Genomic DNA, 12,387 nt, shown 5'->3' with positions numbered 1-12,387 from the left:
GTATTCCAAGTTTGAAAAGATTCGTTCTGTGCTTGCTGAACTTGCTGGCCACTGATGCCGTTATTTTTCACAGTTTAACCCAGGTTTAAGCTAGTATGTACCCTATCCTAAACTAGTTTTTCCCTGGAAATTGCCAACCCTGGTAGAGAGGTGGTTTTACCTCTGTACATGGCTTTGCTGAGATAAGTACTTGAATACCATATCCAGTTCTGGTGTCCACATTTTTTAAAATGATGTTGGAGAATTGGAAAGGCTGTGGAGAAGAGCCACAAATTTGAGAGCTGGAGAAAATGCCTTACAGTGAGAGATTTATCAGTGAGAGAGCTTATCAAAAAGAAGACTGAGTGGTGATTTGATTATGGTGGATAAGTAACCTTCATGTGGGAGAAAATGCTGGGTACTGAAGAAGGGCTCTTTAATCTAGAGAAAGACAGAACAAGAACTGAAAGTTGAAGCCAGACAAACTCAAATTAGAAATAAGGCACAAAATTGTAACAGTGAGGGTGATTAACCACTGGAATAAACTACCAGCGGTGGATTCTCCATCCCATATCAGTGCTGAATACCTGTCTAGAAGATATGCTTTAATCAAACACAAGTTATTGGGCTCAATACAGGGATCAGTGGATGAAACTGAATGGTCTGTTCTATACAGAGGTCAGTCTAAATGATCTAAAGGCCTGTTATGGCTTTAAGCTTTATGAATCTATGACACACACTCCTTCCTTTGCTGAACTCTCATGTAAAACCCCTTATAGCACTGTTTAAAGTGATGGAAGCAAGGAATCCTGACTGGATGTTGTGTCCCCGCAGGGAATGAGGTGATTGCAGTGGACTGGAAGGGATTGAAAGATGTGGACCAGATCAATATGGACAGCACCAGCTCATTGCATGGCAGCAGCATCCACCGACCCTCCACTGAGGTGAGTGCCCATCCTATGCTCAGGGGGAGAAGACTAGAAAGTCTCAACCCCACTGAATACATATAAAGAGTCTGGGGTCATCAACCTCAGCTGGGAAAGACACAAAAGTCTTACTTGCACTAAAGACTTTGGGGCATCAATTTTCAGAAGTATCAGGGGATAGCCGTGTTAGTCTGTATCCACAAAAACAACAAGGAGTCCTGTGGCACCTTAAAGACTAACAGATTTATTTGGGCATAAGCTTTCGTGGGTAGAAGAAGTGAGTTTTTTACCCATGAAATCTTATGCCCAAATAAATCTGTTAGTCTTTAAGGTGCCACTGGACTACTTGTTAATTTTCAGAAGTGAAAGCTTTGATTTTCAGTTCCTAGAGTAGAACATTAAAAGTAGCTCAGGGTGAGTCTGAAAACCATTTCAGTCTGAATTGCTTGAGTGCCGGCTTTGTTGGGAGGCCCTGGCATAGAACAGATCTACACTGTTGTGGGGAAACAAATGCAGTGGAAAAATTAACCACGTATTGTGTTTGGATCAGAACCAAGCCTGAGACCTGCTTTATTTAAGTATGCGCATACAGAAAGAGTCAGCCGGAGCTGCTCTGCCATGAACAGAAAATACGGGAGCTTATATAACCACAGATTGAAAACCACAATCTGTTAAGCCACATTTCCTTCAACAGCATTTTCCTTATTTGGCATATAGTGCAAGCTTCAACGGTTAGCTTTGCCTTATTTGGAAAAAAGCAAACAAGTTTTACCTGTTATTGACAGGTGCTTCCTTTGTGGTTAACGGTCTTTTCTCAACTTCAAGCAGTTGTGGTTACATTTTTACGCTGAGCTGTTGCTATCTGCCTCTTAATAGAATTTCCTCACCCTCTTCTTTTGCTTTATACACACAGTTAGCTTGACCAAAGTTTTTAGGCCTATTTAGTTTAGGCCCATTAGATTTTTCTTCCACATTCCCCCTTTGGTGCCTTTTTTTTTTTTTTGGCACCACTAATTGGGCCTAAACTTCCATAGCCATCAGCCAGTTAATTTCCTCCTTTTCGTTCTCATGTCTTTGCCCAAGCAGTGTCATACATTCATTTATAATCATTAGTGCCACCTGCTTCCTTGCACCGAGGCTGTCAGGTTTAGGGCTGGACAGGCAATGGTAAATACATCTTTTATAAACAACAATAACACAATCCTATGCTAAACAGCAGTAAAAGCAACAACATTCCCATGGCGATAATATGATGTGGTTGGGATTGTCGAATAGCTTTAGTTACAAAACACAATACATCAGTTTTGGTACAAAAAGTAGACATTCTATAGGCAGTATAAAAGGCATTTTTTTCAGCTTGATATATATTTTGGAGCACGTGAATTTGTCCCTGTAATTCGGAAATTTTCTGAATTACAGGGACAATTGAAAGCAAATTTTGGAAACGGTCAGGTACTAAAGCAGTCCAGTTAAAGGGTATCTGGAACCTGAGGGCTAATTGTAGAGTTTTATCCTCAGGCCAATAAATGACATGATTGCCTGGGGCTGTGATGAGATTAAAATATACGTCATTCAAGGTGGTGGTCTCAACATGCACACAGCTATTATTAGCTTGGAAAAGTAAGTGTCCTATCAGGGTAATTCTGTGTCCCATACCCTCCCAACAAATGTTGTCACGAACAGTAACAACCTCTCCTGGTTTTAGTTTACGTACACAATGAAGTTGAGGGGGTTCTAACAGCCAAAGTGTCCATTGGCTTCCAACCCCTAACCAAATGTCGGGTGTTACTCCAGGAGCACTGACTACAAATCGGTTGGGCAGACCAGGTAGTTTAAGTTCCCAAATGAATTATCCAGTCCCACATGCATCCTCCCCACGGACCCAGCAGGATTCGGTAGGTGGGAGCCCATATCCCTTTGATTGGCCTGTAGGCTTGGAAGGAGCACTGTGAACGTCTGCATTTCCACTCAGAAAATCTCCAAGTATGTCTCCACGGCCACAGATTAGGTTGGAACTCCTGAGGTATTTGTAAGGGCAGTAGGCCATGCCTGATGTTCAAGATCCCTTTGAATGGCCATAAGCTGGTCATTCAGAAAATCCTGAACCTCCAAACAAGCCAGATCCCACTGCAATACCTTTCCAGCGTTGGTGATACCCAGTACCATTTCTGTTAACAGCTTTTGGGTCATTGAACTAAGGGCGGCGATAAAGTGTAATTTGCCAACACCAGCCTGAACCTGGGCTAGCTGTGCTCCAGTAATAAGGCCCATGGCTTTTTCCAGCTGTCCCAATTTTTCCTCATGGTGCTGACCTTTATAAATATTCCAGACTGCAGCTACGCTATTTGCCCCATCCCATAGGTGTCCGGCTAAGTCCCTCCTTTTTCTAGCGGAAATCCAGGTCCGTTGCTGTGCCAGTCGAATGGCAGCTTCTTTTGAACAATTAGGATATATACAGGTAATCTGAAAACTAGATAAGGGTAGTGTAAATTTTACAGTCCCTAATGTAGCATTAATTACAGTCCATCGAAACTGCAACCCATCTCTTTTTGATGAAGTATTATACCACATTTGAAGGCTGAACACCTGTATATACTTTTGAGAGGCCTCAGCATCAATATCGTAGGACGGGGTGTACTGCAATATGGTGCAGTTTAAATTAGTAGTTATTGGGACATATTCAGTACAGGAAATTTTTTCAGCAGAGGAGCAAACTTGTTGGGTATTTGTCTGATTATTTACTAGTTGGGTAACCAAATAACAATAAGGGCCTTTTAGATTTATCAGGCTACAAACTCCGGGAATGGCCATCATATCTGTCCCGCGATGGGCCCCATCAATTTCAATTTTCGACTTTTGGGGCTCAGTGGCGGTGATATCATATATTTCTATTTCCACCACCCCATCTGTTCTCCACTCAATCATTCGCTTATATGAACAGTCCTGAACCTTGAAAAATAATTTCTCTGAGCAAAATTTCCATAAATCACTAAATGTGAAGGTTTTGGCCATTGGGCTTCATTTGAATATATGGTATCGTCTACATTTGGGTAGGTTGTGGGGGCAGTGGTGAGGTTAATGGAGGAAGGGATGGTGGGTTTGGTGGTTGTGGTAGCAAGGCGTTTTTGATATTCATTGTCTGGAAGCCAATTAGGGAGGGCAGTGCAAGGTGAAGGCACTTGTCCAAAAACACAGGGCGCAGCCTGTGGAATAAACCCCAATACCCAATTAATACCACATTCCCAAGAATGGGACCCACAGGTTCCTCCTTGCCAATTTACAACATTCCATCTTTTCCACCAGGGCCAGTTCTTACTGTCTTTTGTGGTCAGAAATTCTTGTACCTTGGCTTCCTTTTCCTTTCTTGGAATGTCCATGGTTTAGCATCATATAAGGGAGAGGTTACTGGCACTTTATTCGGTTTTTTGGAGGGGTTGTTTATTGGTAAATTGCTGGTGGCTTTGTGCATCCAAAGGAACATAACAGTATCATGAAAATTCAGCAATAGTAGCAAGAACATAGTTACACATACGAACCAAACAGAAGGCATCAGCCATTTTTGCATCATGGCTGATTCCTTTATTCTGACCGCAGGGTCAGTCATGGCAGTCAGGTGCCAGTGGGTGCTAGGCTCTCCACTGGACTTCTAAAGGCTTTGTTTTGGCCTTTGATCTCTGTTGTCCCCTTTACCAGCAGGCCTGAAGCCTTAACTGGCTATAAGGGCAAATCACTAGAGGTATCACTGTCTCTTCTTGAGGTAGTACCTAAGTTCCCTTTTGGGGCCTGAAGCGGGGTTGTCGTCACGGCCACTCTCGTTGCTTTCAGGAACTGGGTCTGGCGGTTGGAAATCCTCAGCGTCTGGGTTCAAGGGTGGCTTTATTTTCTTACAGTGGGAGGTGTGGATCCAGTTGACGAGTCCCTTACACTTGACCGCTGTATGGGTGGTGAATAGGATCTGGTAGGGGCCCTTCCAACAGGGTTCCAAAGAAGTCTTTCTTTGATATACCTTAATATAAACCCAATCTCCAGGCTGAAGGGGGTGGCACGGTGTGTCAGCTGGTTCCACCAGGGCACTTTGGACCTGTGAGTGGATAGACCTAATGCAGTGAATTAGCGTTTGACAGTATGTCATAACAGTATCATCGTTTAGTTGCAGGTCCAATTGACAAGGGAGTGGGGGAGGGGATGCCGGCATACGCATGGGTCTGGCCATAAGGATTTCATATGGGGATAGGCCATGTTTGCATGCAGGTGTGCTTCTCATATACATGAGAGCAAGGGGTAGGGCATCAAGCCATTTAAGGCTGGTTTCGGCACAGATCTTAGAGATTTTGTTCTTTAGTTCCCCATTTTTGCGCTCAACCGCCCCTGCACTCTGGGGGTGATGAGCACAATGAAAGTGTTGGGTGATGTTAAGAGCCCTGCAAATCTGTTGCATGATTTGGCCTGTGAAATGGGTACCTCGTTCACTGTTAATAGAGAGAGGTAGACCAAACCGAGGAATAAAATCCCTCAACAATTTTTTTGCTACGGTGAGGGAATCAGCCTTGGCACAAGGGTAGGCCTCTATCCAACCAGAATACATACAGACACAAACAAGAACATATTCATAAGAACAACATTTCAGCATGTTGATAAAATGGATTTGCATATTTACAAAAGGTCCCCACGGAGTGGGGTGTGCAGCGGGTTTTTTCTGAACTGGTCTGCCACTATTGTGGGCAAGGCAGATCAGACAAGAATTGCAGTACTGCTGTGCCATAATGGAGAAATTTGGGGCATACCAATGACGCAGTACTGAAGCGATCATCCCCCCTTTGCTCACATGCGCCAATCCATGGGACACACGGACAAGATAGGGGAGCACCACAAGGCATCCGGCTGCAAAGTACATCCATCCCGCCTCCATCCGTCCTTCTCTGGTTCTGGGGACGAATCTTGCATAACAGATAAATCTTGGAGAGAGGCAGGCATGGGGGGGGACTATGAACTGAGGAAAATAAAAGCAAGTGGAGCCAGAGACCCGGAAAGGGCTGCCTGTCTGGCAGTAGCATCTGCCAGTGCATTTCCTCTGGTAACATCATCATAAGGTTTTTGGTGAGCAGTACATTTTACAATGGCAATGGCAGAAGGGAGTTGAAGGGCAGAGAGAAGGGCACCAACAAAGGGCCCATTACTAATTTTTGCCCCCGCTCCCCCCCCCCCCGAAGTGAGAAATCCTTGGTGTTTCCATAGTTGCCCATAATCATGAACCACCCCAAAGGCATATCGAGAGTCTGTGTAGATCAGGGGATGGCAACCTATGGCACGCATGCCAAAGATGGCACGCAAGCCGATTTTTAATAGCACACTGCTGCCTACCGAGTCCCAGCCACCGGCCTCGCTCAGCCCGGTGCCGAACCCAGGCCAGGACCCTTAAATCCTTAAAGCGTGCCATTAAAACTCCTTCCCGACCCGGCTCGCTCTTCTCCGCCGCTGCCCCCCCCGGGGCAGGGTGAAGAAGCTTGGTCCTGCCGGCTGCTGCTGCAGAGCAGGCAAGCTCCCCCCTCCCCTGCCTCTTCCCCCAGCATGCTGGGTTCCTGCCCCTCCTCCTCTCCCTCCCTGCCGCCCATCAGCTGATGGCCCTTGCGGAGGGGGGAGGGGGAGACGCGGAGCCTCAGCATGCTTCCTGCTCTGGGGAGGAGGCAGAAAAGAGGAGGGGACGAGGCCTTGGGGAAGGGGGGTGGAATCAGGGCATATCCCCTCCAGCCCCCTGCCGTGAGCTGCTCAGGGCAGGGGGCTGGGAGCACCCCCATGACCCCAGCCCACACCCCCCCACGAACTCAGCCCTGACTCCAGCACCCTCCACACATACCCAGCTCCCCCACACCCCTTCCCTGACTCCTGCACCCTCCTCACATGCCCCCAGCCCTCTGCCCTGATTCCTGCACCCTCCTCACACACACCCAGCCCCCACACACCCCATGTCCTGACTCTTGCACCCCCCCACATTCCCACCTGCACCCCTCGCACCAAATGGGAGCTGCCCAGGTAAGCAGTCCACCCCCAAACCTCCTGCCCCAACCCTGAGCCCCCTCCCTCATTCTAGCTCCTGGCCAGACCCTACACCCCACCCCCCAGCCTGCTCCTTCACCCCCAGCCCTGTGCTCAGTGCACTCCCACCCTCAGCTCAGTGCAGAGAGAGAGGAAGAGAATGGGCTAGAATCAGGGAGAAGGAAGGTACCCACTCTATGTGGGCAGGGCCAGGATCCCAGACCAGCAGCAGGCTGAGCGGGGTCAGCAGCCAGAACCGTGGCTGGCAGGAGCCAGCGGACGGAACCCCAGACCGGCAGCAGGCTGAGCCACTCAGCACAATGCCAGTCTGGGGTCCTGGCCACCGGCCCCGCTCAGCCCGCTGCCGGCCTAGGTGAACGGAACCCCAGGCTGGCAGCGAGCTGAGCAGGCCAGCGGCGTAAGATCAGCATTTTAATTTAATTTTAAATGAAGCTTCTTAAATATTTTGAAAATCTTGCTTACTTTACATACGACAATAGTTTAGTTATATAATATATAGACTTATAGAGAGAGACCTTCTAAAAAAACATTAAAATGTATTACTGGCACACGAAACCTTAAATTAAAGTGAATAAATGAAGACTCGGCACACCACTTCTCAAAGGTTGCCGACCCCTGGTGTAGATGGTAACAGACTTGTCCTTGGCTAAAGTACAAGCACAGGTAAGGGCGACAAGCTCTGCGACTTGGGCTGAGTGTGCTCCCGGAAGGTAGTGGGCCTCAACAGGCTTGTGTTGGGAACAAACAGCATACCCAGCCACAAGCAGGCCTGCAGAATTTCTGAGGCAGGACCCATCTACATAGAATAATAGATCAGGATTATGAAGTGGGGTATCCTTCAAATCAATTCTAGGAGTGGAGAGTTCTGCTGTCTTGGCTGAACAGTCATGAGGTTCTCCCTCAGCTGCCATGGGAAGTAGGGAAGTGGGGTTAAGAACAGGGCAGCGAGTAAGAGTTACATTTGAGGCATTTAAAAGCAGCATTTCATACTTAGTCTGGAGTTAGAGAGGTGCTGGGTTTTGCTTTTTAGAAGTAGGGTGGTCACAGCATGCGGGACAGCAACACGTAAGGGGGAACCGAAAACGAGAGTAGCAGAAGCCTCCACAAGGGAAGTGGCTGCAGCTACCGCCCGAAGACAAGGACGGAGTCCAGCTGCTACAGGGTCCAAAGATGAGCTATAATATGCTACGGGGCATCATTTGTCACCATGAGTTTGAATAAGGACCCCCAAGGCTATTCCCTCCTTCTTATGGCAGTAGAGGGTGAAAAGCTTCTGGTAGTCAGGTAAGCCCAAGGGGGGGGACCTGGTAAGAGCTTCCTTAATCTTAGTAAATGCTTCCTCAGCTTTTGGGGTCCATGGAAGGGGTTCAGGGACTTTGTCAAGGGTTAATTCTTGCAGGGGCCTAACAATAGCTGTATATCCAAGAATCCACTGTCGGCAATACCCGGCCATACCTAGGAAGCTGCGCATTTGTTTCTTAGTGGTTGGTTTAGGGACCTGGAGGATGGCTTGTATTTGCGCAGAGGACAAGCATCTCTCTCCAGCTGAAATATCATGTCCCAAATAGTGGACTTTGGGCAGACAGAGCTGCAGTTTAGACTTGGAGGCTTTATGACCCTTCTTGCTAGAGCTTGCAATAGCGTAAGGGAATCAGTTTTAGAGGCCTCTAAAGACGGCGATGCCAATAGCAGGTCGTCTACGTACTGGACTAGAGTGGAACCCATTTTGAATTCAATATCATCCAGATCCCTTTTGAGGATCTGCGAGAACAAGGTGGGCGATTCCGTGTAACCCTGGGGTAACCTGGTCCAAGTATACTGACACCCTTGGTAGGTGAAAGCAAACAGATATTGACTATCTCTGTGGACAGGGATAGAGAAGAAAGCCGAGCAGAGGTCAACAACCGTGAAATAAACAGCAGAGGGAGGAATATAGGAGAGGATAATAGCAGGGTTTTGGACAACTGGGTAAGTAGGGAGAACAGCAGCATTGACAGCCCGGAGATCCTGGACAAAGCACCAAGTCTGCTTGCCAGGTTTCCTTACAGGTAAAATGGGGGTGTTACATTTACTGACTGTAGGAATAATAACTCCTTGCCAAATTAGGGAGGTAATCACTGGGCGTATTCCCTCTTCGGCCTCCCTTGAAAGAGGGTATTGCTGAACTCTAGGAAGGGGTTTTGTCGGATCTAGGCGAATTTGAACCAGTCGGGCAGTCCTGATTGCACCCTACCTGGTTGGCATGCTCGGCCCACAAACAGGGAGGAACCCTGGCCAGCAATTCCTGTTGCAACAAGGAAGGGCTGGGGTCGGTCTCCTCCTCTGGAGCACCCAATTGCAGGACTGCCAGGACCTCATTCTGACGGGGGTCAGGGACATCCTGTTATACCAATAAAATAAAAACCAGCAGGATCTTATTAAAGAGGAAAAGGCAAAATACCACATTTATTGTGAATACAGAAAGAATCATAGTAAGCAGTTAGTTATAGCTATAACATTCCATTCAATCTCATATTTATTCACACATTCATTCATACAAACACACACACACAGGTTCTGCACGGTTGTTATAGTTACCAGCCTTAGAGTTGCTCATGCCAAGCCACTGGCCAGGTGGCCTGGACATGAGGAGGGAGCAGGGCCTTGTCAGATGCTCATCTGATGCTCCTGGAAGTTGGTTTGCAGAATCAGACCCCAAAGTTCTCACTTTCTAGAGTCCATTTTTATAGGAATTTCTTCCTATGCCAGTCTATGGGAATTGCTTCATCATGCTGTTGCTGAATCAATCAGCAGATAGCACATTCCTGATGGCTCCCTGCTGCTAGATGTTATCTTGTTCTTTGGTTCTCCCATTCTTGAGGCTGTTGGGTGGATTCCAGTCTGCCCTCCGGGGGTCCTCTGGTTATTTCCACTTGACGCCTTCTTCAGCCGATGGACACTGGATTCTTAAACTATGGGGAATCAAACTCATTTGTGATTTTAATACAGAACTTCTTTAATATGATCCAACAATCCAAATACACACCATCTGGGGTACAATAAATTGTACAATTTAATTTGCACAGCAAGTCTCTTCCCAAAAGGTTAACAGGTGAGCAGGGGCTGAGGAGCAAAGCGTGGTGCTCAGACAGAGGACCGATAGAGACAGTCAGAGGTGAGGAGACGGGATGGGGAATAGGAGTGTTGCTCACTCCTACTGTATTCATTATTTCTGAGGTTACTGGAAGGGAAGGGAAATCGCCCGTGCGGAGGGTGGACCGCAAGGCACTGGTATCTAGCAGGCAAGAGGTAGGGGTGCCATTAATTATGCAGTTTACATATGGTCCCGTCTGGTTTAAAGGGACAAGCGGAGCAACGATGCCACCCACCTCCTGGCTATCCTAACAGCTTTGAGGGCACAAAGGAACTGTGGAAGAATATTGCAGTGCAAGGGCAGGGTCGATTGGTCAGTTAAAGCGATTGGGACAATTACTTTTCCAAAGGCCCACCTGTCCGCAACAGTAACAGGCATCATTGGTTTGCCCCTGAGTAGGGGGACAGTGGGGATCTCTGTTGGGTTTCCCTCCTCTTCCCCTTAACGGGTGGTTGCTGTGGGGTTTCAGTATATTCTGGATCTGGAGGGTCATTAATTTAGTTTCAATGTCGTCCTTTTTCTTTTCTAATTGACGGTAGTAATGCTGGGCAACTGCTAGAATTTCGTCTGGGTTTTTTCCTTCCCAATCTATGGTACCAATTTTTAATTGGGCTCCCAATCGTGGATTGAGTCCTTGGACAAAAGCAGCCACTATGTCTTGTTTAGCCTTCCTCTGCATTATTTATGCCAGAATATCTCTTGAAAACCTGCTTAATGCGCTGCATATAATCAGCAGGGTTTTCTCCTTTATTTTGTTTACAAGCACTAATTTTAGTCCAATCTACCTTTTTGGGCAGATTTTGAGAACTGCATCTAGCAGGTTGTTCCTGTCTGTGTTTAAGTTCCTATTATGGCCTTGGTCATCGCTGGGCCACTGGGCCTCTTGTAGGAGGTGATTTAATGTTTCCCTGGGCAGGACTCCTCTTAGGAGTCGATTTAAATCTGCCCAGTTAGGGTTGTAACAGCTTATGACTGTTTTTAATTCTTCTTGAAATTTGATGGGGTCTTCCCTTATTTTAGGAAATTTTTCAATCAAATTATACAGATCTGTGGGAGACCAAGGGGCGTGTACAGTCACCAGGGTTGCCTGACCCGAATTATCAACACTTGGGCCTAGGAGTTGGTGCAAGGGGAACACTGTTACATGACGGGGAGAGGGGCCCCTGGGATTGTAACTTCTGTTGTCTAGTATTCCTTGCCGGCGGTCCAGATGAACTTTCCGGTAGTTCATCTTTGTATTGGACCGAGTCTGCTAGGGTAGTGATTGGTCTCCCTGTGGGATATGAGGGCAACTCAGGGGAAGGGTGTGAAGTAGATGCTGACATTGGTGTTACTGCTTGGAGCAGGGGTCCCTGGATAGTGGAGTCAGCCTCCAGACTGTAGTCTGGTGGAGGTGTGTGGGGTCCACTGCCCTCTCCATTTGTTCTGCCCTGAGTGGACGGACCTGCACTTGCCTGTCTAGGTGATGTAGGGGCAGTCAGCTGTCTACATTCTAAGTATAAATCTATAGGATCTGTGAATGGGGCCGAAGGGTTTTTCTGAAGGGGCCTTGAAGGGTAAAGAGGTATTTGCTGGCCAGCCGGGGTTTGGGAAAGAGTTAATTTCTCCTTTGCCTCTTTTAATTGTGTTTTAAGTTTCTCCTGTGAGTCCTTCAGATTCCTCATTTGAGATTCACGGCGCCATTTTTCTGTTTCCCCATATCAATCGAAATATGCATCAAACTGACCTTGTCCGACATTATTGGTAAGAAGTGCGCCTCGGAGGTGCACAATCTTGTCAAGGTCGAAACTTCCCTCTAAGGGAAACTGTAATTTCGGATCATCCCTGGTATACCAATTCCATTTCTCTAAAACTTGCAAGCGAAAGGGCTATAATTTGCGTACATGCGGTGTGCCTTTTGGCGGGATGGTGATCCTTTTTGACTCACCGGCCCCCATCTGTACCTAGCGAAAGGGGAATCCTCTTGGCTCCTCTGGTCCCCAGTACTTCACCTGGCGAAAGGGGAATCCTTTTTTGGATTTCCCGGCCCCAGTACTTACCTCAATTCACTCATCACACTCACACAGGGAAGGTTTTGTTTAGGTCTCCACGACTGTCTTACAGCCTGCCTTCAGCAAAGAGCATTGGCTGGCACCACATACTCTGTTGCTTCAGGCGAGGTGATCAGACCAGTCAGTGGCTTGTTAAGCCGCCTTCTGGGCAGGAGCTAGAGACAGGGGAGGAAAGAGGGTACGGAAACAGACTGTCCAAGGACGGAAGGGATAGGATCCACAACTCCTAGACCAAGACAGGCCC

The 12,387-nt window shown here is 47.4% G+C and overlaps 1 protein-coding gene across 5 annotated transcripts in view; it reads left to right on the top strand.

The window, feature by feature from the left end:
* FAM131B (family with sequence similarity 131 member B) overlaps nucleotides 1–12,387 on the top strand; it is an 80,347-nt gene that overhangs the window by 43,264 nt on the left and 24,696 nt on the right. For 4 of the 5 annotated variants that reach the window (XM_043543938.1, XM_037911360.2, XM_027828785.3 and 1 more), the window contains exon 2: nucleotides 814–923. In XM_043543938.1, the coding sequence (XP_043399873.1) occupies nucleotides 814–923 (110 nt within the window). Of the gene's footprint in view, nucleotides 1–813; nucleotides 924–12,387 lie in introns of those variants that run through there. The other variant, XM_027828786.3, reaches the window with a different exon arrangement.

Source organism: Chelonia mydas, chromosome 1, assembly GCF_015237465.2.
Source record: "Chelonia mydas isolate rCheMyd1 chromosome 1, rCheMyd1.pri.v2, whole genome shotgun sequence".
NCBI lineage: Eukaryota > Metazoa > Chordata > Testudines > Cheloniidae > Chelonia > Chelonia mydas.
The sequence above is the reverse complement of the archived record's forward strand: the minus strand, read 5'-3'. Positions and strand labels throughout refer to the sequence as shown.